This window comes from Nothoprocta perdicaria, unplaced genomic scaffold (assembly GCF_003342845.1).
Source record: "Nothoprocta perdicaria isolate Ctin4 unplaced genomic scaffold, notPer1 scaffold_119, whole genome shotgun sequence".
NCBI lineage: Eukaryota > Metazoa > Chordata > Aves > Tinamiformes > Tinamidae > Nothoprocta > Nothoprocta perdicaria.
Window position 1 is genome coordinate 798,258 of NW_020454305.1, and position 27,390 is coordinate 825,647.

Genomic DNA, 27,390 nt, shown 5'->3' on the forward strand with positions numbered 1-27,390 from the left:
CTCAAAGGTTAAAAACCACAAAGACCAATATGGGGGAGGCTTCTGTCTGAAGAGCAGGTACACAGACTATGGCCCGGTGGAAAGACAGGGAGCTTAAACAACTGAAAAGGCTTACTCTATCCAAATGATCATGCTTTTAGTTTCTCCCTGCTTCAGGGTTCCAAAATTAGTCATTCTTGATACCTCCAATCCTCCTTTGTCTTTCACTAGGTTTTCATATGGCTCATCCATATTCACTCCATTAGAGTGAGATAGTCTGTAAGAAGACAAAATTATATATAGTGGTTTTGAAACACACACAAATAGACTCAGGAAATATCTTCAATTCAGCACAAGTTTGGGAATTACTAGACTAAAACACTGTCCCAGGTTTAAAAAGGAGCAGGTAAGCTGGAATGCTCAACTACTTATTTCCAAAATCACTTGGTTACCTTTACTAGCTTAATCAGAAACTGAAGAACAAGGCTTTCTGCAGCAGCACAATAAGCCAGGTCCAGAACTTTGATTACAAGATTAAAATGATTCAGAAGCTATCTGGTCTTTGTTAAGAACTGAGCTAAATGGCAAAAGAAGCACATAGTCCTGTAGGTCTCTTTCAGAGCTCAACCAAAACACAAGAAAGAGCTAGGCACTTAGCAAGAGCTCTGTTTAGTACTTGAGCTTAGGAGATGAGTAGACCTGGAGAACGGTGGCTAATTTCTGTTCTCTTTTGCTTGAGCGGGTTTCCAAAGAACCTACTTATCACCTCTCCTGCCTATGGCTACAATCTGCAGCCCTAACTTCGGATAAGTGAAAAGACCTGAAAAGATGCTACTGCACACGCTGCTGACAAGAACAGTATCAAACTGAAGTCACACTCTCCCGGAGGATGACCGTGGCCAACCTCTCAGTCACAGTTACCTAAAGAACACTGCAATATTTTGGTCCTAGAATTAGTAAGCTACTTTATTAGCTAATACAATGGCACTACAACACTTCAAAAAGTTTAAAAATCTCTCCACTATTTACATGCCCTAAGTACTCCTTAATTACCTAAGGCAATAACTATGCCAGATCTTACTGTGAAAGCCCACTAGGTGTCTCCTGCTGCAGTTTACCCTGCCTCAGGTTCTGATATGCCAGGAAATACAGTAAAATTGAAAAAAGCATAAGGTCTAACTGTTATGATTTGGTTTCCGTAAAAGTTGTGTGGCTAATCTATCAGTGAGTAAAAATAGGTCCAAATGGAAAAACAGATGAACAATTGTACAGTTGTATAAAGGAGAAAACAAATAAACAACAACAAAAAAGAACTGATGCTACACTGAAGTTCTGTATTGCACTTGCCACTGCATGTGATTTTCATTAGTGAAGCACCGTTTTGTAACGACTCACTGCTCAAGAGTTTTACTTGAGATGTCTTTCACATTTCTGAAGGGCTATCCAGTTTCTGACTTGGCATATGGCAGAGAAAGGCACAGGCAGCTATACCAAAATGACTCCTGATAACCTGTTTCTAAACTTCAGCGGTAATTCCATAGCTCCCTTTCAATTCCAACATAACAGAAACTCTTCCAGTATTTCTCCTTCCTATGAAAAGGAATCAGGTTAGACATTAAACATATACACTTGCGTCTAGGTACAACTGAAGTCAATCATACACTACATTATCTTCAGTGAAAACAAAGACCTTTTCTCATTATTATTAGCTCCTCTAAAGATCCACACGCTGCCTTTCCTAGATGTGAAACAGGGCAAGTTCCCCCAAAGATTATGGTTTCCACATATTTGTGGGAGGGAAGAAGGAGTTCTGTTTCTTCCCCAGATTGAGTATCTATTTCTGTCAACCTCTTATGCCTTGTTCCTCCTTATCCCAAATTAGCCATCCAAAGTGCTTGCAGAACCTCTCAATTTGATTATATTTGCAAACCTAGCAGACCTCTATTATTTCAAATCACTAAACTGTTCTGTTTAGGACAGGTCTGATGTGAAGAATCACTCAGCGTTTTCCTCCTGAAAAACTGCACTTCAGCACAATAAATCAAAGGAAACATCCATTTCACAGCAGTTTGATTCAGTTTTCAAGCAGTGAAGTTCTTGCTAGCAGAACAGCACAGATTAGAAAAAGCACGAAGGATCACAGGCTTAGCTTTTTTCCGATGAAACTGTAAAATTCCTTCCTTGCTCCATCACTGAACTCCACTGATGCTAGTCTTGCTTTTCTAAGGAGTATGGATGTTCCCATCTCCTTAAAGGAATGGGAAAAAAGCATGGGTGAAACATATCACTATAACCTTCACAATTATTTGTCATGCCTTCTAGTCTATGCAGAGCACTACACCACAGTATTACTTGATATAGACTACAAGCTTTACCTGTATAATGACAATTCATCTCTAGTTTTTAGTACGTAGAAAGAGAACAAGAGAATGAACGTTACCCATTCTGATCAACGGGAGTCAAACAGAGAGCTCTCCAAATGTAACACGATTGATTACTTTCCACCACAATCACATTCACTAGGTCATGTACACAAGGCGAATAACCATCAGGAAGCCTCACTGAATCCAAAGTGAAAAATATACTTTCATCTATTGTACCATTTCTTCCACAGATGCTGGAAATCTGAACCTGTAACCATTTGTTATACTTGATTACTTGATATCACCACTTCAGCTAAAAGGTCTACTAGAACTAAACTGCTTTCTGCATCAGTCATTCTACTATTATGCATTAATATAACTACAACCTAAACTTCAGTTATTGAAGGCAGATAAATATATAGAACTAATCTGTAATAGCTTTTTTTTTTTACCTAAGAGAAATACAAACAAAAAACCAAAACATAAGAAAGAAATGTTTCAGATAAGCATTAGCCTGCACTTAAGCCTATGCTTACATTTTATATTTGTAGGCATATACATATATTTGACTTTATTGTGATATCAGGTATATTATAAAAGGGATATTGGAAATGGCCTAGCAATATCTGCACCTTAAAAGCTCCAAAAATCTGTTCATCATGGAAGATTTATTACTAAAACTATCATAAACACATTTACCTTGTCCACCCGCTTGTATCTCAAAGGTTTCACAGCAACTGCTTCACTGCTCCATGTTGCTGGGTTAATAAAATATTTAGCTTGTACCCAGTCACCTTTATAGGGTTCGAAACCTATACAAAACACAGATTTTCAAGTTGAAGTGCTATGCAAGGCATTCAGATTACTCCCATACAGAACAAATTTAAGTTAAAACTGACCATCAAGAACAAGTTAGATTCACTGAATCTTTTCTGTGCTTTCTATCCTCAGTATGTTATGTCCAAGTACCTAAGAGATGCCAGTGAAAAACATACATTTGGTCCTGATGAAAGTAAGTTATGCTCAGTGAGAACGGATACGTAACTTTCCTGCCCCAAATCCTTACATTTGCCTTACTCATACATTTTTCAGGGACGTGAAATACACATTTAACAGAGAATATGCTTATGTATAAAAATATACACAGACATGTATATACACACACTCTTAATCAGATGTTTTCACATTGCATATACCCTTGGCACACACATACACAAAAAAAACCCTCTACAAACCTTCACAAACAGATTCCATTGCAAAAAAAGTTTGCTGATTAATGTAGCCACCATCCTTGGAGAGAGAGGTAATATTACCAATTAGTAGTTTTGTATTCCTTTCAGAAGCACCGTAAGTAGGATTGGAGTTTTCCCATGTGCTGCAGACTGCTTCTACCTATTAATATGGAAACAATAAACACACCACCATTCAAACAGCTGTTACTCTACACGTTTATTCTATAAAGCATTAAGTTACACGTACCACTATTACAAAGTGAATTTCACTTTCACGAGAATTTCAACTGCTTCCAAAAGCCAAGTCCCTTATTAGGCAATTATACCCCCTCTTTAGACATTCACTACTGCAAGGTAGCAGTAGTAGTAGATGGTAAAATGCAAGTTGCTTGCCTTAAGTAGTATGCTGTATGGTTCAGCATCGGCAATTTAGAATTACATGCAGATTGGTCAATCTTTCTTATTCTTCCTCTTGCCCTAAGTGTATCCAAAAATTTATCTTCAACCTGACAAGAGGAACTTCCCCGCCCCAAACATAATAATTTGACTTTATAGTAGTGGAACTAGAGCATCACTACTGAAGAAAACAGAATGAGCATGTTCAAGATACTGCTAAGATGTTACAAGAGAGCTGCTTCTTACAGGCTTTCTTCATCATCACCTCAGAAGCAAGTTTACTTGCTTAACCAGCCCTGGGCAGAATACAAACCAGAAGACATCATTTATGTAATGAAAGCCATTACCCCAGCCATGTAAGAGCAATGGTACAGCATCTGTTAATCCATAAACACTGTAAGAATTCCTAGAGTTGCTAGTTCTCTTCCCTGCTTAAAAAAGAAAAAAAATCATCATCTTGGAATCAGGAGTTGCTGCTCTACAAATTGGTTACTTTTGTCTTTCAAAGCTTCCTTGCTCCAGCTAGAAACGTTTAAACTCATTTCCATAAAATCATTGATTATGCCTGCACAATGCTGTCAGCTGCCTAAAATGTCTCTGATGCATCAAAACCAGGACTGGACACAGAAGTGAGTCATGAGGAACTTGAAACACTATGTATTAATCAGTATAGCATTTTTGACTTCCTTTCCCCAGACTATATGAAACTATTTACTAATAGTTCTATTAAAAAAAAAAAAAAAAAACCCACTCACCCACTCATTAACAATGAACTCTTCAATCTGATAACAGTTAGGCAAACTATGAGTAAGTTATTTAAAACTTTAGGCCTGAGGCCCTTATATTTGTTTGTTCTTTACATATAATGTAAGGTGGGAAGATCTTTAATTACAAAATACTTACTAGAGAATAAAAATTAACTTCTAAACAGAACTTTACTGCAATCGGCTCCAAACACATAGCTTGAGTCCAGCTAGAACTTGCCAAATACACTAGTCTAGTGCTGTGCTCAAAGGATAACACAGCTAAGCCCAGCGGCAGAAGTCAAAAAAGAGTGTACCCAGCAGGTTATCAGCTCCCTTGGTGCTAATGTCAGCATGTGAAAACAGTTATGTTTACGTCATGTCCGAACTAAGAAAGGAATTTTGGACAAGAGTCAGACTAACAGAAGCTATCACAGGCACCTGAGAGTTCAGGCTACCTGATGAAGAAAATTACAGCATCTTAAATTTGAAGCAGCAGATAATCCATCTTAAAGTACATCTACAGACGCACCGAGTAAAATCAGCACTAAAATCTTTTAAACAAGTCTCTGAGACATTCTTTAGTTGCATTTTCTTCTGCCCTAGAAAATAAAGGGTTCTGAAATTTGTCTTCTTATTCATTTCTGTTTGCTCTTCTGCATAGCCAACATTCTTGTTTTCCTATTCATTCACACAGTAATTTTATAAAAGGAATTCTTAATTTAAAAAATATACACACGTATATATATTTGAAGTAGGTATGATTAAGTTGTGATGCAGTTATCACAAACAATACTGTCATGTTCACCACATCAAGACTGAAATTCAGACAGTAAGTATTAAAGCAAATGAACAATTTAAAGGAAATGTCAAAAACGTGACCCCAAAACACACACATAGCCTGACCCCCTTAGGTGAAAGACTGGCAATTTCTCCTACATTTGTGCCATTTGTAAGCGTAAAATCATAGTGGCTTCCAGAATAAAGTCTAAAAGAACTACTTCACAGAGAAAGTGAGACTATCAACCTCTTACCCTAATGGCCTTCAAGCCACTTGATATTTTGTCCTCTTCAACAGTAGCAATAACTTTCTGTCCAACAGTCAACATCACACCGTTCACAACCGCATCATTTGTGAAGATTATCAGGTCATCTATCATCCCATAATCATGGCAAAATCGTGTCACGACTCCTTCTACAATTTTTATTTCTTTATCACCTGAATCTAGAGAAAAAGTGTTGGCATGAAGACAGATTGGTTACTCACAGAACTGCTATCACTTTGACAGAAGTCACAGCTTGTGTCAACAATTCACAGATAAACATTTAACTCCCTCATAAGTTGTTATGGTTTCAAATAATAATGAAAACTGGTTAAACCCAAGCAATTTAATTTCTACAGCGATCTTTTTAAGCTCCATTTAAAAATTTTATATTAAAAAAAAAAACACTGCAAGCTAAACAACTTCCTCCCAAAGGAAATGGCCAAATATTTTCCATACTTTCCACAAAAAAATGAACAGTTCATAACATTTCACAGATTCACAGAATATTTAAGGTTGGAAGGGACCTCTACAGATCATCTAGTCCAACCTTCCTGCTCAAGCAGGCACACCTAGAGCATGTGGCACAGGGTGGCATCCAGGTGGGTTTTGAAGAGCTCCAGAGTAGGAGACTCCACAACCTCCCTGGGCAGCCTGTTCCACTGCTCTGTCACCCTAACAGTAAAGAAGTTGCTCCTCACCTGGAGACGGAACTTCTTGTGCTTCAGCTTGTGGCCATTACCCCTCGTCCTATCGCTGGCCACCGCTGGCTACCAGCTGGCCACCACCTACCATTTTATGTAGTACAGTTAAAATTTCTGTATTGCAGAAAGTGGGAGAAGAAACAAGAACTGATGCTATACAAGTAGGCCCCTTAAAAGTAGTTTAGTTGATATAAAAGTTAATACACATGAGAACCGAGAAGGGGTGCTGTTTCTTTGGAGATCTGCCTCTTTCAAGTCTTTGTGTCTTTTAGCATTACGCACTTGTTTCTACTTAGGAGAACGCACTATTTGTGATATATGTTTTAATTTATCCTAGTTCATTTGTCAGGCCTGAAAAATCTATAGTGTTACTTCGGTTGCCTGGAAAGCTTCTCCAAACTACTTAAACCTCCCCACATTTCTCTTCTCATTTGGTCCAACACAAAGACAAATTAGTATTATCCTAAAACCTACATATATTACAATAATAGACAAAAAACATCCTAACACTGGAAGCCATTATTATTTTTTAACATAAAGATAGTACTTAAAAAAAGAGTATCACTGCAGAAGGTATTGCAAGACTCCAGCCTTGTAAAACCCACAACCCTTGTGGTTTTACAATCCTCGATGCACCTAATTCATAAAGACAGCAGTTAAGAAACACATTCCTGTGGGGGCTTGTGTAACAATATTCAGAGAATTGTAGCTAACAAAGGCTAGTACACAAAAATAGCCAACAAGTTGATCACAAGCCCTGTGATGCAGCAAACTGCACACAGAAACTTTCTCACACTTATGCAACAAGAAGAACTTGTGCCCAGAACAGTCTAAGTGACTCGACCAAGGGAGCTTTTTTTTTTTTTTTTTTTATTATTTGACCTAAAACTAATAAATAATTCTTTTAAAAACATCTTGAGTTTAAGTTTAAAGCCTCAAAACCATTTCACCATTTACTATTTCAACAGTCCAAGAAGGAGGAGAGGAAATAAGTTTAATTACTAAGACAGGATTACAAGTGACCCAAGCTCTGTCATCCACTATCACAACACTCCTTTTACACCTCACACTGTACTAACCAGTAACAGCACTCAGAACTCATCAGATGACTTAATGAAAAACTTTTTTTAGGACAACTTCCAGATACTTTGATGTCAAAAAAAATCCTTTTTTTGTTCTTTCTTCTGTCAGCATTTTCCTTAAGCAAGGGCAGGCCCGAACCTATCCCCACACAACCAGACCACCAATATCCACAACACCAGGGCCCGATTCCGCAGTGGGAGCTGCACGCGGCACCAGAAACCCACGACATGACCAGGAACGTCTACCTGAGCTCGCCCAGCTCCCATCGGGGCCCTCCTCGCTGTCCGCACGCCTCCAGAAGTAGGAGAGTGTCTTTGAGAGGAGGCCGAGCATGGCGCACAGGACCCCCACCACAAAGAGAACAAAGCCACCGAGCACGCCACGCTCCTAACGGGCACGCTGCTAACCGCCACCACCGCCAACGGCCGCCCTTCAAGAGCCGCGAGGCTGCCGGCCAATCAGGCGGCTCGCTCCTGGTCACGTGAGCTCCTCCCCCACCCCCCGGGGGGCGGGAGACGTTAATTAACGGCCAACGTGGCCGTTTGTCCCGTGCACGCGAGGCGCTTTCCCGCCTGCGGCGTGGGGGGGGTTCCGGGCGGGGTTAGCGGGATGGCGGCCGTGGAGGGGGAAGAGACCCATGGTTTATCCCTGGTAAACGTGTCACAGCCCCGCCGCGGGCAGGCTGGTTTGTACCCCCATCTCTGTATCCAGTTCTGGAGTGAATTAAGTTTTTCCAAAATACTCGTGGCATTTAAAAGGCTTTCAAGGCAATATTCTTAAAATACTTGGAACTTGCCAGCAACAGATTTCTCCTTAGCTTTGTGCCCCAGCTGTGTAAATCCATGGAGAGCGTGTTTTGGTCTGCAGGAGTGGATCTGGTGAAGGATAAGGAAGCAGCAAGGCTGGGCAAAGAGCCTGATCATGAGTGTGTGCTGCTTGTGGCTATCTAGGCTGCCACGCTCCCCCAAAACCCTAAGGATCAAAATCGCCTAGACAGGAAAGACAGATATTTAGTTGGGATTTTATTACGTTCATAGAAATATTTTGTATTTTTAAAAGTAATAAATGCCTAGGGCAAATACTGAATGAGCCTGTTGGAACTCTTCAGGTGATGATTCCTGTGAAAGACGACAAATGCAAAAGAAATTCATACTATACCAGAGGATTCATCTCCTCTGGAATCCCTGGGAAGCTACTTGGCCTACATTTTGGTCCTTGGTCAGTTGACTCCCCCAGGTATAAGCTGAGAACGAAGAGCTTTTTAGGAATCGGTGCTAGAAAAGCAAATACTTCATAGAGTCAAGTTTTTCAAAGTAAAAATGGAACACAGGCAGTGAATTAGAATAGTGTTATAAGATATTGTGAAAGAATGCTCTGGTAATGTAGCTTTTGAGAGCTCAACAAAAGAATAAAGTGTTAGTATGGTAAAATTAAATGTACCCAACCTCAGGTGTGGTATTTAGATACAAGAATATTGCCATGAGTCTGGATTTATTTATTTATTTATTTTTTTGTAAATGCCCTATTAAGTACTAATATAACCCTAAAAAGTAAACTTGTGTAACTTTTATTGTGTTGTCCCTTGGCAGGTCAGATGTAATTGTCAGGTTTTATCTTCCATGGTTACTAGGGGGTTGCTGTACGGCCAAGGCTATTGCATGACTCAGTGACTGCAGCAGCCTGAGCTGGTTCCTTTCCAGTTCTTGCTTAAAGGTGAGAAGTTCTTTGTAGCCTCTCTTCATAAGCCTGTTTGATTTGTCTTCCCTTGACATCTCCTTTTGACCTAACTTAGAATAAAAATACTTGATTTGTAAAGCCTTTTCAGAGGCCTGTGATGTTCTGTTAGCATTACTGCATTATTCACTGCATTCTTTGCGCAGATTTTCTATGTGCCTTTTAGTATTAGAATCTTTTTACTGTTTGTATCGCACCTAGTGTACACGGTCTTGGCTGCTGACTTTGGCTTCTGACTACCAAATCTTCCCTTGTTTTGTGTACATACAAAAATGATGAAGTCCTTTTAGGATTCAGAATGATGAAATTAAGGAAACCTAAAATAAGGGCCCCAAAGGAGTTTCTGAGTGGAAAATGAACTGCGCCGTTTGAGTGGTTTCTATTGAAAGTGCTGCCAAGCGCAGCGGGTACAGTAATCACATGGTGAGACTGTGCAAAAGGAAAGCAGCAAATACTGCGAAGTGCCGAGGCAAGGGGGAAAAAGGAAAAGGCAAATACTGCAAAGTGAAAAGGAAATGCTGAGAAGTGCAGAGGCGCAGGGGAAGAAGGTATCTCACCTAAGCAGAGGAAATCCTGCAGTGAGACTCTTGATGGAGGGGGCTTTGTGGTACGGGGCCAGCTGGAAGGTGTGGGTGCCTCATGGTGCCTGAGCCCTGCTCTCTTCAGGGAAGCAGGGCTCGAGATTCTTTTTACTTAGAGAGATGAAACCAAATAAATGCCTGAGTATCTCACCAATTCTTCTAAAAAAATGATGTCCCTAAATTGATTACAACAGGCATAAGAAATAAAATGCGATCCTGTTTTCTATCTACTGTAAATCCTGTCAGAGCAAACTGAGCATTCACAGAAAAAGATGTGAAGTATCAGTCATTTTCCATTAATATATAATATTAAAAAGGATGCACATGATGGAAGTATCTGGGCTATACTTTTCCATGAACAAAGAAGATGAGAATAGCTAAATTATTTTAAGCTTTGTCGGGTTATGAAGTTTCTTTTAAATTTGTTTTTATTACATTCTACAGCTATGTGCAGTGCATGATTAATTTCTGTGTTCCAATCTGTTCAAACAACTGTAACATTTTAATATTTTTTCAGTATTGGCTGGTAGTTTGAAAAGGAAATAGTCTACAGTTGGTACAAATTGAAAAGCAAACTTTAGAAGGTGGTGCTCTTTGGAGTACTGAAGATTTAATTGTGTCTTGATTACAACAGCCTTTAAAGTGTACACAAAAGAGCCGGTCATTGCTGCAGTTGTCAGGATGCCAACACCTTCAAGATACAAGCATTCTTTTATTTTTTGTTGCCTAATCAGCAGCAGGACAGGATCCAGTGTGCAATGGTCATTGCACGTCACTGCTGCCTGCAGGATTTTAAATACTATGTTCGGTCATCATGGTGTTCTGTAAATGTTAGTACAATTCAAGTTTGCAGGCTTTATCTGAACCTTCTAGACGTCTGGAGTTAATAGAAAAAGATGTTCTAGAATTCTACAGTGAAATAGATAACTCGTCACTGGTATCTAACTTACTTGTTGGGATACTTGAAAGTTTTTTTCTGTAGTTAAAATACTGCATTTTCAAGTATTTCTTTCTTCTCTTTGAAACAAGAACCAGAGTGTTAGTGTCTTCAGCGGCTGTTATAATAACTGCTGAGAAGGAGTTTATTTAAATAGCCAATTAGAGAGTAGCACTCAATTATTAAAGAGATTTGAAACATTTTTAATTTGTTAGTCTGATTTGGAAGCATTCTTAAGAATGTAGTACAGTCATTTTCTAGTGTGTTCTGTTAATTAAAATTCAGGAGGCATTTTCCTGTTCCCTGGCTTAACTCAAGTTTTTGCTGTGCTTTTGTTCAATATATGAATAGATGTTGCTCGAAGCCAAAGTGTAAGGGAGAACTTTTCAAAGGCTGCCTGACTCTCTGAACGGTGAGAATATCACCAAGTGTACGGGCAGCTATTTTCACAAGGCTGTTTTAAAGTGGCAGCTACCTTTTCAGTTGAAGGTAAGCATGAGGGGTTTTGACTGTTGAAAATTGTGCTATAACTTTAATATAACTGATTTCTCAAGGTATTTGGAGAAATTAGCGAGCAGTGATATGAACAGAAACAGAGCTAAGGGAGTGAGTGAAATGCTTGACACTAGGTGCTTTTGGAAAAACGAGATCTGCTGTAGCTGAGTTACTGTGAGTATATTAGTTTATCTGTGTCTTAGTGAAGTGGATCATTTTAGATGTCTAATAACAAATGTTAAATCAAATAAAAGCCCAATAAAGTACAGTTAAAAGTCCTAACAAGAAAAGAATGCTTTGGTTGCAGAGTAATCCCCAAATTAAGCATTTGAGTCTTAGAATTTTAGTGAAAAGTTCCAACTTTTTAATATCCAGATATATTTCTTAAATCTTCGTCTATTGAAGTATCATAGATAGCAAACTTTATTCTTTTGGTATTCATACTAAATTATTATGAACTGTAGCTATAGAATGTTTTGTGCTTGTGTGCAAGTCAACTGCTAGTACGCTTATCTATGAAATGTACTGTGAAATGTAAATGCAGTTGAATACTAATTATAACTTGTATTTGCCGTGTCCTGCATAGACTTGAAAAACAGTTTAGCACGAATCTAAGTGTGAAGAAACTAAATTATACTTTTAATCTTTCTACATCATTTGCTTTGCCCATGATTATTATCATTTAATTACCTTTGTGAAGTGTTATGACCAGGGAAGACGGTTACAGAGAAGAATTTAGCTATGACAGGATGCCAACTTTGGAGCGTGGAAAACAAGAGAATGGAAATTATGTCCCCGATATTAAATCTAGTGATCTTCAGCTATCAAAGCGGCTACATCCTTGTTTTATTTATAGAACGTGGATCTTCTCTTTGCTGATGGGAGTGAGTACTTTAAATCGTATTAAATTTTAGAATTTCAGTACTTAGAAATCTGCCCTCTTTCAAATTACTTGCTGAATAACAATTTCATTATTGGTAGTGTTGAATATAAACATTAGTACAGAATGGAACACGTTTAGCAAATAGAAAATGTTACACTTGGCTAATGGTAAATTTTGAATAATTATATATTTGTCAAATAGTCTATCTGAGAGATGAATTTATCCTTACAATTAATTTTACAGCATAAACAGAGTGGTAAGATATCACCACATATGTATGTAGGCACATCACCTTTTTTGTGAGGCAGCCTGATCCTGTGGCTTCTTTTAATATATTTTTAACTATTAAAAGATAGTTTGCTTGCCCTAATAACGTTTTAGCATTAAAACGATGATATTTAATTACTGCTTCTTTCTCTGCTTGATATTCATGATAATGATGTAATTTTTTTATGTCACTGCTAGCATAGTAGAGCACTGGTCTTGCATGTGGACCATATTCTTCTTCACGTTCTGGCCCATGATAATTAAAGCATAATACAGCAATAATGGCTTTTTTCCCCTTCCATTTTCGGTTAGCCTGTGTATTTTACAGAATAATTTTTACAAGAGCTGAAAACGTTTATTTCAGCTTAACTACAGTAAATACTTATTTTTGCCTAATGAATGAAATCCCTGTCTGGCTTTGATAGAAACTTCTGACATCTTTTCCCCTTTATGAAAACAAGATTTGCTTGAGAATCTGGATTTTCCTTTAGATATACTATTAAAAGAAGAGGTAACTTTCTTGGCTTTAAATCTTTCCAGAGACTGTCAAACTTAACTGTCAAAAAGGATAACTCTTTAATTAGATCTTTCTTTTTTTACCCAGTTTTGCATGATTAGGCATTATTTGGGATTAATGTTCATTTGCTGAAATTGTGTTGTCAAGAAGTATGAATTTTCTAACAAATCAACCTGATAAATTTCAATTAGACAATATTAACCCCAAATATTGAGACTAATAATAAAGAGCCCCTTCTCTTTCAATTCATCTGAAACAGAGGTCCAGAAAGGAAAGTCTGTGTGCTAAGGAACAGAAGTTACATTGTGAACAAATCTGTAATGGTTCAGGGAGCAGTTGCAGACCATAGGGTGACATCCAAGTGTCTGCTGCTTGTTCCATAACCACTCTCAGCACAGACCATTCTGGTGCAGGAATAGTTCAATATGCCCAAGCACAGTTTCAAGCTGCCTTTTATAAATATTGTTACTGCAGAGTGTCAGAGTTCTCCCTATGTATATTTGTGTGTTTATACATGCATATACACTATTATAATTCTCTCTCATCCCTCTTTTGAAGGGACTTTTAAAAGACCTGGATAATGTTACATGAAAAAGACTAAATAAACAAAAGAGCCATTCTGTTTCTTACTTACCTCAACTCCTTCCAAAAATGTCTACTCAAACAAAAAACAAGAAGAAAAATATTAGTAAAATATATTTGATATTTAATATTGAGAATGTAGTTCTGATAATTATAGATTAACAGAATGGTTAGCAAAGGAAGCAGCAGGAGTCAACACTTACGGATGCATCAGTATCCTAGCTGTCCTTTTGCATAATGAATGTTTGCAGAACCAAGTGAGGTTTCTTTAAGGAACCTTAAGTGAGGTTTCTGAAACTGGTTCTGAACTGTCAGAAATTATCTTTTTAGTATTTAATTAGCTGTTTGCCAAATTGGTACACAGTACCACCATACACATTCAAACACACTTGTATTGTGCAATGTTAAGTCTTGATAGCCAGCAAGGCATGTTCTTCAGAACTCAATGTATTTGATATTTTGCTTCAGTTTTTTTCATATGAAGACAGTACTGTTAATGTTCAACAGTAGCTTGTTTTGAAAGGAATTATTGATTTCCATCTGAAAGGAATTATTAATTTCCATCTGACTAGCTGCTCTTTTAACATCATTTTAATTCATATTAATTTGCGTTATTTGTTGCTTTGCAGACTTGCCTCCTTATTACTTCTGGATTTTCACTATATCTGGGAAATATTTTTCCATCTGAAATGGATTATTTACGTTGTGCAGCAGGTTCAGTAAGCATTCTTAATTATTTGCTGTGACTTTTTGACAACAAAACCATAATAAACATATTTTCCATTGTCTTTTTAGTACTATTTTTTTCATGGAAGATTTAATTTTATTTAACAGTTCATTAATGAATTTTCATCGCATCATTAAGGGAATTACAGTTGTCATAGCTAGTGGTCAGTTAACATGATCACAGTAGGCAGTCATCTATCCGTAGCTTCCAGTAGTGTTTCTATTCCCTATTTTAAGAAAATTTGCATTGCTACATACTTGTGGATTTTCTTGACTAACTGCTATCAGAATGTATTTCAAACACATCTGCTCTTCAGTGTGCTTTACCATAATATCCAAGTATGAAAGCATCCTAAAAAAGTTCTCTTAAATATTCTTTTCTTAGTTTAGTATATATTAAAGTTGTCTTGTATTTTAAAATTCCCATAATTTTTACTTTTTATTTGGTAATTTTTTTTGTCTTACTCTATTACATAAGCCTAACCCTCTCTTCAGATCTCTGTAGATGAGATAAATCTGATGTAATTGCTTTGTATGTGACAAGATTCTGATGTCTCTTTGGTATTTTGGCAACGGTACTTGCAAGTCTGCTTTAGGTAAGGTGCAAGAGAGGTAATTTACTTTGAACACTGTGCCAGCAGTTGAGCAGTTGCCTGTGTTTCTTTTAGAGGTATTATTAGTAAAGTTGAACTAACTTTTAAAGTTAATGCCTTCATTGATCTATTATGATTTGAATTATTAGTGTCATTATTCAGATGTGTCTTTTTCTGCCTTCAAAATCTTGCCTTCTGAACTTTACAGATTTTCTGTATTCTTGCAGAATTTTCACAGATCTTACAGGGGCAGAAGGTTAGGTGATAAATCACCTCTATGTTCGTGGTGAATGGGTCAGTACGGGCAGGACTGAGTTCTACCTGGGTGTGTGACTGTGAGCAAGGTGTCCTAACTCCTACAAAAAACAACGGAGATGATATAGCCAGAATAGCTTAGAATACAGCTGTATCTAAGTGTCTATTAAATATCTAGTTAGAATGGACTGACATGCTGTCTGGGTTTTTGACCATCTTGACTGCATGGGATTCAGTTGTAATTTAGTCATGTTGTGTTTGAGATATTCCAGGGTATTTAGGATCTATATATTAGTTTTAATAATGTTAAATATAGATAGGTTAAGTGTTGAGGAAGTGCGGCTAAGGATTTTAGATGTAGATATTAATCTAATCATATTGGTTCTGTTGTTAAGCTGCCAATGCTTAGATATGAAAAAAAAAAGTGAACTGCAGTATTTGTTACAGAATTAATTCTTAAATGTGGAAATATTTTAAATATATTTACTGAATTTTTGTTTAGCTCAAAAGATTGTTGCAACATTATATATTTCTGTAAGATAGAGTTGGCTCTATACAGTACAACTTGCTGAAGATCTAGCTCTGCTCTGAAGTGTATATACAGTTAGATTAGTTACAGCAGATTAGTTTTACACAATTCTTCAGAACCGTACTATTGTGGAAATTGCCCCAAATTTAGCTTAAATAACCTTGACATTGTCTTTTTAAAGTGTAGAGGCTGAGTATAGTCAGAGTTACATTTTCGAGTCCTGCCTTTGCACTGCAGATCTGCTAGAGTTGATCAGAATTAACAAAGACGTAAAATGCCTCATGAAAGGGTCATTGTGCTAGGTAGCTAGTCAAAACTGAGGGGTATGGAGAGCTCCTTTAAAATGCTTGTAATCTTCAAATGTAGTTTGAAGTAGACAGTAGAGACCTCTTTTTTTTTTTCTTTTCAGAATTTCTGATCTTTTGCTTAAGTTATTAAATTACAGTATGTAACCATAATTAATTAAAATCATATATGTAAATCTATAAAATATTTTTGCAGAATATTCTACAAGTCTTTTCTTAATTTTTCTAGTGTGTTCCCTCAGCTGTTGTGAGCTTTGCTATAGCAAGAAATAAAATTAATGTGGTAAGCGGAAGATTTTTATTGTCTATTTTACCCTTTTTTCCCCTGTATGTAAAATGAGAAAGAAACATATTTGAAATTGCTTTTCAGATACCCAATTTTCAGATTCTGTTCGTCTCTACATTTGCTGTTACAACAACATGCTTAATTTGGTTTGGATGCAAACTTGTTTTCAATCCATCAGCTATAAATGTAAGTCACTAAGGCAACTACTAACCAATCTCCATTTGTCCTTGTAGAAAAATGTATAGATCATGTGTGATTACAGTGTTGTTAATACAGCAGTGCAAAGAGGTTGTCTAGCAGTAATTGTCTCATCTGAATAAGGCAGGACTGAAAAGTGGCGATCAGAAGGAAAAGGGTAAAAGATGCACAGTACAGCCAGCAGAGGAGATTAACATGGAAATGATTTTGCTAGCTAGTTTAGAGGAGATTAGTGCAGAGATGGTTTTCCTGCCTTTTCCAGAAGTTGTCTATAAATCCAAAACAGAAATTAGATATTCCTATGTGATCCGGTTGATTTGTCTGTGGATTAGCTTGTTGTTAGGGTTTAATTATGTGAAATGAGAAAACATCCCAACCAGTGGTACTTTTAGGACATTTCGTCTTCAGTTTAATACAGACTTATTTAATGGATAGTTTTAATTTTCACAGACATTTTTCCCTTATACCAGCACAATGTGAAATACACTGTTATGTTATCTGAAGCACACATATTTAATGCTGAGAAAAGTTGTGTATTTTTGAGTCACAACCTTCTAAAATTTCTTTCTGGTTGCCTGAACCAAGCAGTAAATATGCAGCTTTGTTTTTGTCTGTGATAAAAATGTTTTGAGAGCTGTATACAGTTGAGCCCCTGTAGGTCCTATGTGTTTCTTGGTTTACACAAGCCACAGTTCTCTGCACAGCCTTTGCTGGTTTTTGCTAGTTATAGCAGTTTCCTCATGTCTTTTTTCCCCCTGAGTGTCTTAGGCTTTCAGGACTCAGTGATAAGCCAGGATATAGGCATATTGGCTTCATCAGTTTTACCTTTGCTGTGTAGGGAGTTGAAATGTTAGAAACCAGTCCTAAATTCTGAGAGAAGTATGTCTGGAGAAAAATCAGGCTCTTTCCATTGCCTTTCCTTAGTAAGCAAGCCCAGCACTTGTCAGGGTAGTGGAGGGCTATGTCTGCCCAGGAAGGATAGGCCTGAGGGAGTCATTTTGCTGCTGCAGTGGATTATTTTGTTGTGATCTCCTGTGACAAAATTAATTTTGCTTATGCTTGAAGGAGCTGTGAGCTGATCCAGTACTTAAGAACATTAGTTGCATTCTTTTGAAATGTTTTCCCTTCAGAGTAGTTTTTAGCTTGCTTGAAAATGTATATTACTGTATTATTAAATGTTAAAAGCCTTTGTATTTTCAAGACAAACCAAACCATTTGGAAAAAGAGATTATATTAGGATTAGAAAAGTGTAGCTATCAAACATGAAATTTATAGCAAGAATAATTAAATTCTGCATTTGTCAAATGGTGGTGATCTACGATAATATCCAGAAAACACTTTTTTTTTTTTTTTTTTATTTTCATACTTTCCACATACCTGTTTTATGTTGCTACTATGATCTAGATCACTGGGTAAAGTCAGAATAACCAGGTATGCAAAGCTGTCTTTGAAACCTTCTTGTACCTTGTTATCATAATGTAACTCTTAGTGCTGACATGCTTTCCTTTTGGAAGAATACCATTATACTGAAGTAGTCTTGCTGTTTGGCAGCGCCCTTGTACAGCTATTTTCCATTACCCATGTGGTGTAAACAACATGTGGAATGCCATCCCTTTAAATGCTCTTCCATCATCGTTTTTTTTTTTTTTCTTTTCCTTCCCATGGGAAAGTGCGTAAGAAAACCATATTGGCTTTGATGTGAAATCATTGCCAGTAATTAGAAAAGCAGTGAAGCTCTTTTTAAAAAACAAAAACAAAAAACCCCAAACCCAAACTATGTAAGTAGGGAAATTACTATTTTTTAATAAAAATACACTGTTAGAGAGGACCTGGTAATTCTTGGTCAGCAGTGCTCATGGTGATAGGTAACTTTACAGAATTTCCTATGTGGATAAATGCAATTCAAAATAAAAGCCACATACTGGACTGTGATTGTATTAGACAATTTGATTAGTGTAGAGAAAATAGGAAACTTTCAAAGTGTGAAGGATGTAAACTGCCCGCTGCTGCCACCCTCTTTCTTCCCAGCCCTCACAGTAGGAAGCCTGGTTGGTGGGTAAGAAGGAGCATTTAGAAATTGAACCTTGTGTGGGCTGGTTACTGCAGCTAAAGGAGCCTAGACCCTGAAGGGTATTCAGAGTAAATCCAAATTAAGTCCATGCATTTAATTGTCTCTGTGTGAATTAAGTGCCTGTACTTCCACTGTAGTGGAAATGTTCCTGTGCCTGAGACCCAGAAACCCAAATCCACGGTCCTGTTCACCTCAAAGTAGATGCCTAGGGCAGGATTCAGTGGCCATAGATATTTCTCTTCGTTTTATGGGGTGTGACGTATTCTTTGTGCTACTGTGGACACCTGGCAGTCTGCTGTAAGCCCCATGTCATACATTTATGTATCCTTACATTTATGCAAGCATATGCAGTATGTTTGGGTATCTCAAATGGCATCCTAAGCCTGTGTTACAGTGCTTATAAGCTTATAAGTGCTTATAACTCCAGTGTTTATAAACTTAATCCTGTCCCTAGAGACTGGTTGGCTGAATAGCTTTTGGAAGGTCCCTTCACTGACTGCGTCGTCTAGCTCTCCATGGAATGGAATGACAGCTTAGACATCTTGGCTTCCTATAGGTACTGTAATGTGCCTAATTTAGGTGGTTAATGTAAAGTGTCTGCCACCATTAGCTGTGCCCTAACTTATCCTACCTGGCAGGTACCTGCCTGCCTGCCTGATGTCCGGGGAGGACATCAGTCTCCTGTTGGTCCTCTGAGTATGTCAGACGTATGGAGATGCCACAGTATCTGTAGCATGTCTCAGATGGTACTAATGTACATGTTAATGTACATGCAACTAAATAGAACTTGAATTTAGTTCAAGATTAAATATTTTCTACTTTTCATACATTTCCAAGGTACCGTATGTGGTCCTTATTCAAAGCAAATTGGATTCAAGTAGTGATGCTCTACTACTTTTTACCCAGTAACACTGCATATCCATTGCCATGGAGAAAGATTAGGACCACAACTTACTTGATTCTCTTTATCCAGAAATTGAATTGATACAAGCAAGTGGTAGTTAAAATGCAAATTTTCTTTACTTCTTGAAAATCTAACATATTTTCCTCCATTATGAATGGCCTAGAAAGATGGTTACTTCTATTTTTTGCTGTATTACTGTTTAAAAATGAAAAAAAAAACCTGAAGATGATCCTTTCACTTTGGTTCAGGGCTGTTGAAGTATTTTTATAAAAGGAAGGTCCTATCTGATATTTTGGATATGTCACATGAAAAAAAAAATATTGTAACAATATCTGGACCCAAACTTATGTGTCTACTTGGTGCTGCACTGTACAGTGTAGCTTTGCCAGCCTATGTCAGAACCAGAAATTTGAGTCAAAACACATTGAATTTGACATCTGAATTCTGGGAATTTTCAGGCTAGATTAAGTTGTTCTGCAGGCCACATGTTTGAGACCCCTGCTTTTGCCAAATAATTTTCACCATTGTGACCTTCATTGCTGTTGTGGATCTAGCAAAACTGCACAGTCCATCATCTGCTATGAGGTCCATAGTTCTCATAGACATTCCTGAGATGGACAAATTTCAGTGCCCCCAAAGGCTCTCAGATCTGTAAGATCTTTTTCAAAAAACTTGTGCTGCAAGACATATGCTAGAGAAGAACTGCAGATTTGATCTTTAATCCTGACATGAGGGAACAATATCTTTCTGTTCCAAATCGTTGAGCAATGGCTTGCTCTGATTGGATAGGCTCTGAAGGGGATGCAGCCTCCTGAAACTCCTGGTACTTTGCCCAATGGTCTGATCTAAGCACTAAGTGTCTCCTTGTGCTGCCAGTGAAAAAACATTCTGCTTCAGAAAACTTACCATGGGAAATCCAGTCTGCCTGACTCATGAGCATCTAGAACATGATTCAGGTCGCTTAAAGTAGTTGCACCCTTTTTTTCAGGTGATACAAAAATGAAAAGAAATGTAAAGTACTCAGATCATCAGCACTCTGCGAGGAGTATGAGCACAGATTCCATTTGCAATTGAATTGCTTGCAATGCATGCAATTCCCTGTTTCTTCTGATTGTGTTTGATTTGAGCACTAGTTGAATCCCGTTACACTCCTGGGATTGCACTGTAGGGTTTGGAAGCCTGTGGCCCTCCTTCCCTCCCAGCAGCTTGCCTTAATCGCTGGGCTTGCCACATGCTCTTGTTTGCCCTCTCTTGGGTCATCTCAATGGTTCATGGTTTGCTGCAATGCTCTAGTTTCACATGGGACGTTCTGCAGCAGAGTGAAAGAGCACAAAGCAGCTACCCTTCAGTGAGTAGGTACTCTCCTGGAAGACAGTAAGAAAACCTGCTTTAGTCACAGTATTTCTATAAATGAAATGAATGGCTCTTTCTCAGATTAGGCTTCTGAAGTTTTCTGTGCACAATTAAGGGTTGCCCTTGGGATTTACCAAGAATGAAGGAAACAGTTGAGCAATAAACCTTATTAATAGAAGTGTCTAAATGTCACAGAAAGTAGATCAACCGCTGGATCCATCTGGATCCCAATTCCTCTTATTTTTTAATGTGAAAGATTTAACTCATGTCTGGGATTCTGCTGACAGATAAATTTCAACTTGATTCTCCTTATTCTGCTGGAAATCTTCATGGCAACTACTGTGATCATTTCAGCTAGGTCTACTGAAGACTGCTGCGTCAGGAAGAAAGTAGGTACCCTTAAGAATGAAAACATTGTGGGTTTATTTGTTGTTGTTTTGCTTGTTTTTCTAAGTAACCATTAATAATACTAGACACTTGTAACTTGACAAGTTACTGAATACTCTAGTATAATTCCATATTTTGTGGTAAAACTAGCTTTGACCAATAACTAGAAGCACTATACTATACAGCAATACTCTCTTCAGGAGTGCCATGAGCCTTCTGCAAAGAGCAGCTTTGCAGTTACGCAGCACAGGGTTGTATGAATATCTTATGAACAGTTGTAGCAACTGTTTTATGTATACAAGAGCAAAGCTTCATGAAATACTAAAATGCAGTGACCTGTATGAATGCAAGTAATAATGTTTTGAATCCTTGGGTGGAGAAAGTATTCTTTACATGTAAAGATTTATTGGTATTAGTACAATGAATATTAGTTAATTTTCCGTTTATCTTTAATCAGAATTGCTGTCCCAAATCCTACTCCCTATTTTCTACCACAGTATACTTGCTTTACATAATTATGAAGCAAATATTTGTGCTATATCATCATGTATTTGAGTAGAAATAGTTTACTAGACTGAGTTGTGCAGAAAGCAGTGCCCTATTTCAGTTACTATTTGTGCCAGCAAAATCTGGAAGAATTGTGGAAAGCTGAGGGATACAGTGTGTTTTGAGATTTTGAAGGTGGAAAAGGGAAAAGATGATGATTGTCATTATTGAACAGTGGTCACATAATAACTAAACAGAAACTATATCATTGTCTTTTATTATGATGGATGTGGAAACTATATCAGTGAATCAATCAGTGGAAACTATCAGTAGAAACTATAATGGTTTGTGCAGGATATTAGAAGAAATTTACAGTTTTGCATACTTCTGGTCATGTTTTTTTCTTTTTTTATCCCTGTAGAATACTGCATATGACAATACCGCTGTTTTGAGCAATGTCAGCTTTCCAACTCGAATCCTGAAGTCATACTCTGTAAGAAAAACATTGTTTTCTTCCATAAGATCAGTTTGTTATCTTTCATGCTTCCAGGCAGTAAACTAATTTTAAGCCAAAGAAGTTCAGTGTGAGTAATAGCAAGAAGAACAGACTTAAAACAGAAATGTGAGATCTATCCTAAAAATCCTGTGAGATCTATCCTTTTATAGTAAGTATTGTAAGATAAATGATAACTGCCACGTACAGGAGAAAAGAGACTACTTAATGACTTGAGAATAAATAGTTTAAATAGTACTGTCTCTCAGTGGAGCTAATAAAGATGTTTGCATTTACCTTTACATTTGCAGAATATTTCCTGCATAGTTAATATCATAAGCGTATTTTTTTCTTCTTCCAGTGAGTCTATATACACAAAAAAATTAAATTTACTGTTCAAATACACTGTTAATAGTTTGTTTGCTCACACTGTTTCAGGTGATTGAGGTGATTATTGGAATTTCCTCAGTATTTGGTGGAATAATTGCCTTGAATATGGATGTTCTAGTCTCAGGTCCATATCTTTCAGTAACGTTCTTTTGGATCTTAGTTGCTGTAAGTAATGCAAAATGAACACCGTCTTTTAAAAGAATGTCTTTGATTTTATTTTTTTTCTCTCTAGCATGATATTTATTTGCCCCTTATATTAATCAAAAATTGCTTGTTAAAAAATAGACTTGATTATGCTTAATACTTTATGCAATATTCTTGTGCTATTTCAGTTCATGATACTTTGGTCCTTATATTCTGATAAATTTTTAGTCCTCAGTAATTTTAAACTAGATTAAGATTGATTTTATCACACTTTTTTTTTTGTCTTTTTAGTGCTTTCCAAGTGCTATTGCAAGCCATGTAGCTGCTGAATATCCAAGTAAATGTTTGGTAGGTGTCTAAAATCCTTGCATTTTGTTATTAGAGTGAAATAATATGAAAATGCCTTTCCCTTATAGTGAGCACCAGTCATATTTGTCCATTTGCTTTTAATTATTGTTACAAAACATAACAGAAATGTGTAGCACAAATGTAAGAGGGTATTCCTAAACAGAAATCCAGCAGGTCTTTTGGAGACTGAGTTCCATCAACTCCAGAAGAGAAGTCAAATGACTTTCTTTTGTATTGGTTCCTTGGTGAAGTTTTATATATTACTGTATGGAATAGACATAGCTCACGTGGTATTTCTGGAAGTGCTTTCATGCTCTGAGCTGAGGTGCCTACTCTTATATCTAGCATGTTATGAGAGGGAGCCTGAGGTAGGTATTTTCTTTTTCCCTCTCTTCCTTTCTTCCCTTTCCCTGCTGCTGTGAGCCATGTCTTTTGTAAAAGAAGAAAATCAGGTGTGCTGGCTGAAGTGGTCCTAGAGCATATTCTGACCAAAATCCTGATCTGTTTGACTGGCAACCAAGACTAAGAATGCTCAGTGTAGTGCAGTTATCCCTTGAGTCCCAGGTGTGTAATTAAGTCTCTGTAATTACAGTCATGCAAGCATACTTAAGTCAGTAACGATGCATGGCCACAACTGAAGTCAGAATTTTATCCTGTAAGGATGTTATTTGAATGAAAAATAGCCTGCTGTTGTATTGTAATAAGTTTGCCTCAAAGCACTTTAAAGCTATTTGCATAGTTATTTTTGGTTGTAAGCTTGTAATATCTGCTGTTAATTCTTATTATTTCATACAAACTGAAAAATAAATGATGCTTCTGTACCAGCTCACTGCATTTTGGGTATTGTTTCTCCATCTGCATATGAAAGACCCTTACAAGCAAATGAACAAAGCGAGTCATCCATGTTAAATGGAAAATGAAGTACAGAACAGTGTTTTGGTTAGCAAACTTAATTTATTCGAACTTGTGCTTCTTACAGTGGTTAGATCTTAAATTTTGCCTTGCTTGATTTTAGTTGGGTATTTCTGTGATGTTTGCTGCAAGCACCTACAGCTCGCAGACAAAAAGATGCTACTTCTTTCTCTTGTTTAACATTTATTATCTTATTTTAAATAGGTCGAGGTCCTGATCGCCATCAGCAGCGTCACCTCTCCATTGCTGTTCACAGCTTCAGCATACTTATCCTTCAGTATCATACAGGTGGTTGACATCTTTAAAAACTACCCACCTGCTGCTCAAGTATGTATTTTTATGCTACTGAAAAATTAATATCTACCATTAAAGTAGGACGACAGAATGAATTAGGAAATATAAGGAGATAACCCAAATTTCAGTTTTAGTTCAAACTGAAAATTCAGCCCAAATTTAGGAAAAGTGAATAGAAGGGTGTGAAGTAGCGATGATAGTAACTGAGCATTGTTCTTTGATTTCACATAGTGTCTAGATTAATTGATTAAAGGAATATTCCCTTGAACATGGAGAAAACGAGCTGCTTTTTTTTTTTTTTTTTTCTTTTTCCTCCCATAAAGAAAAAGGACAGATACCCAGTTAAACCCACCAGCCTATGCAGGCAGCCAGGGCACCTCTCTGGGCTGTTGAGTGACTTCCTGTGCTGACCAGCGGGCTCTTGGTTGCTGTGTTGTAGAACTCTCCGATTCGAATGTTCTGCTTTTGTAAAATAAAGTTGGGACTTAAGTGTGTTCTCATACATTTACAGAGAGCTTTTGGATCATTATGGTAAAAACATGGTTTCTATGTAACCTAGTTATTTATTTATTCAAAAGGGGTGAGATGGAGTTCAATAGGATCTGATGGAATGTAAGAGCTTTCATTACAGTAGGAATTTGAATCTGACTCTCTTGTTCTAGGGAGTGTCCTGGTTCCTGAGGTATAGGAATCTCTTGTGTTTAGAACAAAATTCTATATTTTAGGTCCTCAATTCATGTTGAAGTTAGGTTTAAATTGTATTCTGAGGAAAAAATGAAATCTAGATACAACTATCAAGAATATAGGAGCAGGAAAAACAAAAAGTACATTTTTTTGGGGTTTTTTTTGTGGGTTTTTTTTTGACTGGCTGACAAATTATCTGTGTATTTATTTTCAGCAATCTTATGATGTCCTCTTGTTGCTTCTGATGCTGATGCTGCTGATTCAGGCATGCCTTACTATTGGCACTGTCATACAGTGTGTGAATTACAAGACAAAAATGAAATTGTATGATTCATCATGGACAACTTCACAGGTTAAGAAACCGGAATACAGAACAACAGAGGTACATGTTTTATTGCCTCAAAAATTAAGAAAAAAAATCTTGTTTAAAACATTTTTTGCCCTGTCTGGTGTTGGTGTTATTTCAGGTCATGATTAAAAGCTGTCCCATAAAAAACGTGAAGATGTTAATGCAGTAATGAATTTCATAATGAACAGAGTAGTATTTGGTTTGTTAAATGTTAACTGGGATGTGGTAAGTGCTGTTATGAGGGGAAAAAAAAACCAGTTGTAAGTGAAAAGCTGCCTTTGTTCTGATTATTTAGACTCCCAGTTATCGATGAGGACCATTGTTGTGCTAAGGTAAAGTCATAGTCCTGCCCACGAGGGTGCAGATTCTTCATAGCTGTTGATTTATCACTATAAAGTGATGGATACACAAGGTGATGGCACCCGCATGTCCTCATGACAAGGTGGACATCTGTCAAGACAGGAATGGGCTTAATCTTCTAATGCAAGCAGAAGTTTTGAGCTATGAAATGGGAATGCTAAATATTTGACGTTTCTAAGACCTACTCCTGGGGAGTGAGTTACTGTGTAAGTTCTCTAAACTGAGTGGAAAATCTTTGAACACAGAGGATAGGAACGACTCCACTTGGCCATGTGCATGAGTGACTGCCTGTGCCTGATGGTGTGAGCTGGTGAGCAGAGGGGTTGCCCGTTCTCTCCATGTCCTAACTACACCTTTGGATCTTGAAGATCTGACTCACATCCTCCTTCTCCTTGCTGCACTTGTATGTTAGGTGACTAATTTCGCGAGTGTGTGTCCTAAGAATTCCTTTTATATAAAAGACGGAGCACAGCAGCACCTCCACAGCCACCAGTTACATTTTGACTATTGGTGGTGTCATGGCTGAATTGTTCTCTTCTAGGGATTTATATAAGGAAAATGTCTAGTTTGTAACGTGTTGGGGAACTAGATGTGATTTAAATGCTAAAATGAGCACTTAGCCCAGAAAGACTACACCTTTTAAAGAGTATTTTGTAGCATTTAGGCATGTAAATAATGTTATGAGTGACAATTGCAGTTTCTGTAGCTTCTCAGACCTCTGTTTTTCCTAGGCAGGACTATAGTTTGCTTGCAGGGACATGGGTAAATCCTACTGTACTTGCACAGTAGGTGATGACTTGTGATTTTGGAGTTAGGTATTTAGGGAGCTGCTAGGGTTTTGAGTCACATTTTTCACAAAAATCTTGAAAAAATGTTGTAACATCTTTAAAATGGGGATTTGGACAAATGTTATTAACTCAAATAACTGAATGCAAATTACATTATTAGAGCTATATATTATAAGTGCATATGGTACAATATGTGAAACTACACCATTTACAATGTATAGAATATTTTAACAGTTTACAATATAGGTAGTCCTATTTATATTCCCTTGGATTCTCAAATATTTCCTTGTTTGAACTTCAGTATTTGCATTGTTTCATGTTTCTATATGTCTGAAATTTGTTTTCTTTTAGGTTTCCAATAATACCTTAAAGGAGTTTGACAAAGATAAAGCCTGGAAAGCAGTTGTGGTGCAGATGGCCCAGTAGTTTGGATTCTCCAAATGCAGCTACTACAGTACAGTGCAGCAATACGACTGTTGAAATTGAGGCTTTGAAACTTTTCAGTTTATAAACAGCAATATAGTTACAGCAGTAGGAGCCAATGAATAATACAGTAAATAATGTATCTTTCTAATAATTTTGAAGTACACTGATAATATTTTTAACACCTCTGTCTTAACTGTAAAGGACTTAATTGCTGTTGATATCTGTGTCTTAGTGTTGCTTCAAAAGATTCCTTTGGAAACAAGGATGTTGTTTCCAACACATGGATTTATGCTGATAGCAAACTTTAAATAAATAAATATGACAATATGCAGTAGACTTCGTATATTTGCAAGAGTTTGTTATAACTGCAGTTGTGCAGTCAGTGCACTGATAAATGCTTTTGTAAAGTTGAGAGTACAAGTCATTGATATTTTTGCTTATACTTCACTTTTGTAGGAGTTGTAAAGTTGTTTTGCATCTCATTGCTTTTATATAAAATAAAAGACTTTGTTATGTTGTGGAAACTCAGAATGTGGTTTGACATCATAATTGGAGAGAAAAATTCTCTCC

The 27,390-nt window shown here is 37.2% G+C and overlaps 2 protein-coding genes across 3 annotated transcripts in view; one reads left to right on the forward strand and one right to left on the reverse strand.

Moving 5' to 3' along the window:
• MOV10L1 (Mov10 like RISC complex RNA helicase 1) overlaps positions 1–7,917 on the reverse strand; it is a 29,316-nt gene extending 21,399 nt beyond the window's left edge. The window contains exons 1-6 of the mRNA XM_026053824.1: positions 7,789–7,917; positions 5,748–5,938; positions 3,578–3,734; positions 3,042–3,154; positions 2,420–2,610; positions 116–256 (exon numbers count right to left, since the gene is read on the reverse strand). Of these exons, the coding sequence (XP_025909609.1) occupies positions 116–256; positions 2,420–2,610; positions 3,042–3,154; positions 3,578–3,734; positions 5,748–5,938; positions 7,789–7,876 (881 nt within the window). The 5' untranslated portion in view covers positions 7,877–7,917. The remainder of the gene's footprint in view (positions 1–115; positions 257–2,419; positions 2,611–3,041; positions 3,155–3,577; positions 3,735–5,747; positions 5,939–7,788) is intronic.
• Positions 7,918–9,132: 1,215 nt separating this feature from the next.
• MLC1 (megalencephalic leukoencephalopathy with subcortical cysts 1) lies at positions 9,133–27,390 on the forward strand. Of its 2 annotated transcripts, XM_026053815.1 has the most exons (13): positions 9,133–9,256; positions 11,147–11,284; positions 11,991–12,174; positions 14,169–14,258; positions 16,177–16,230; positions 16,318–16,419; positions 21,047–21,148; positions 22,054–22,125; positions 22,564–22,680; positions 22,951–23,007; positions 24,124–24,246; positions 25,112–25,279; positions 26,746–27,390. In XM_026053815.1, exons 3-13 carry the CDS (start codon positions 11,995–11,997, stop codon positions 26,818–26,820), a joined length of 1,140 nt encoding a protein of 379 aa, XP_025909600.1. In that variant the 5' UTR covers positions 9,133–9,256; positions 11,147–11,284; positions 11,991–11,994; the 3' UTR covers positions 26,821–27,390. The 2 variants fall into 2 exon arrangements, with proteins under 2 accessions (XP_025909600.1, XP_025909601.1); XM_026053816.1 differs by lacking the exon at positions 16,318–16,419.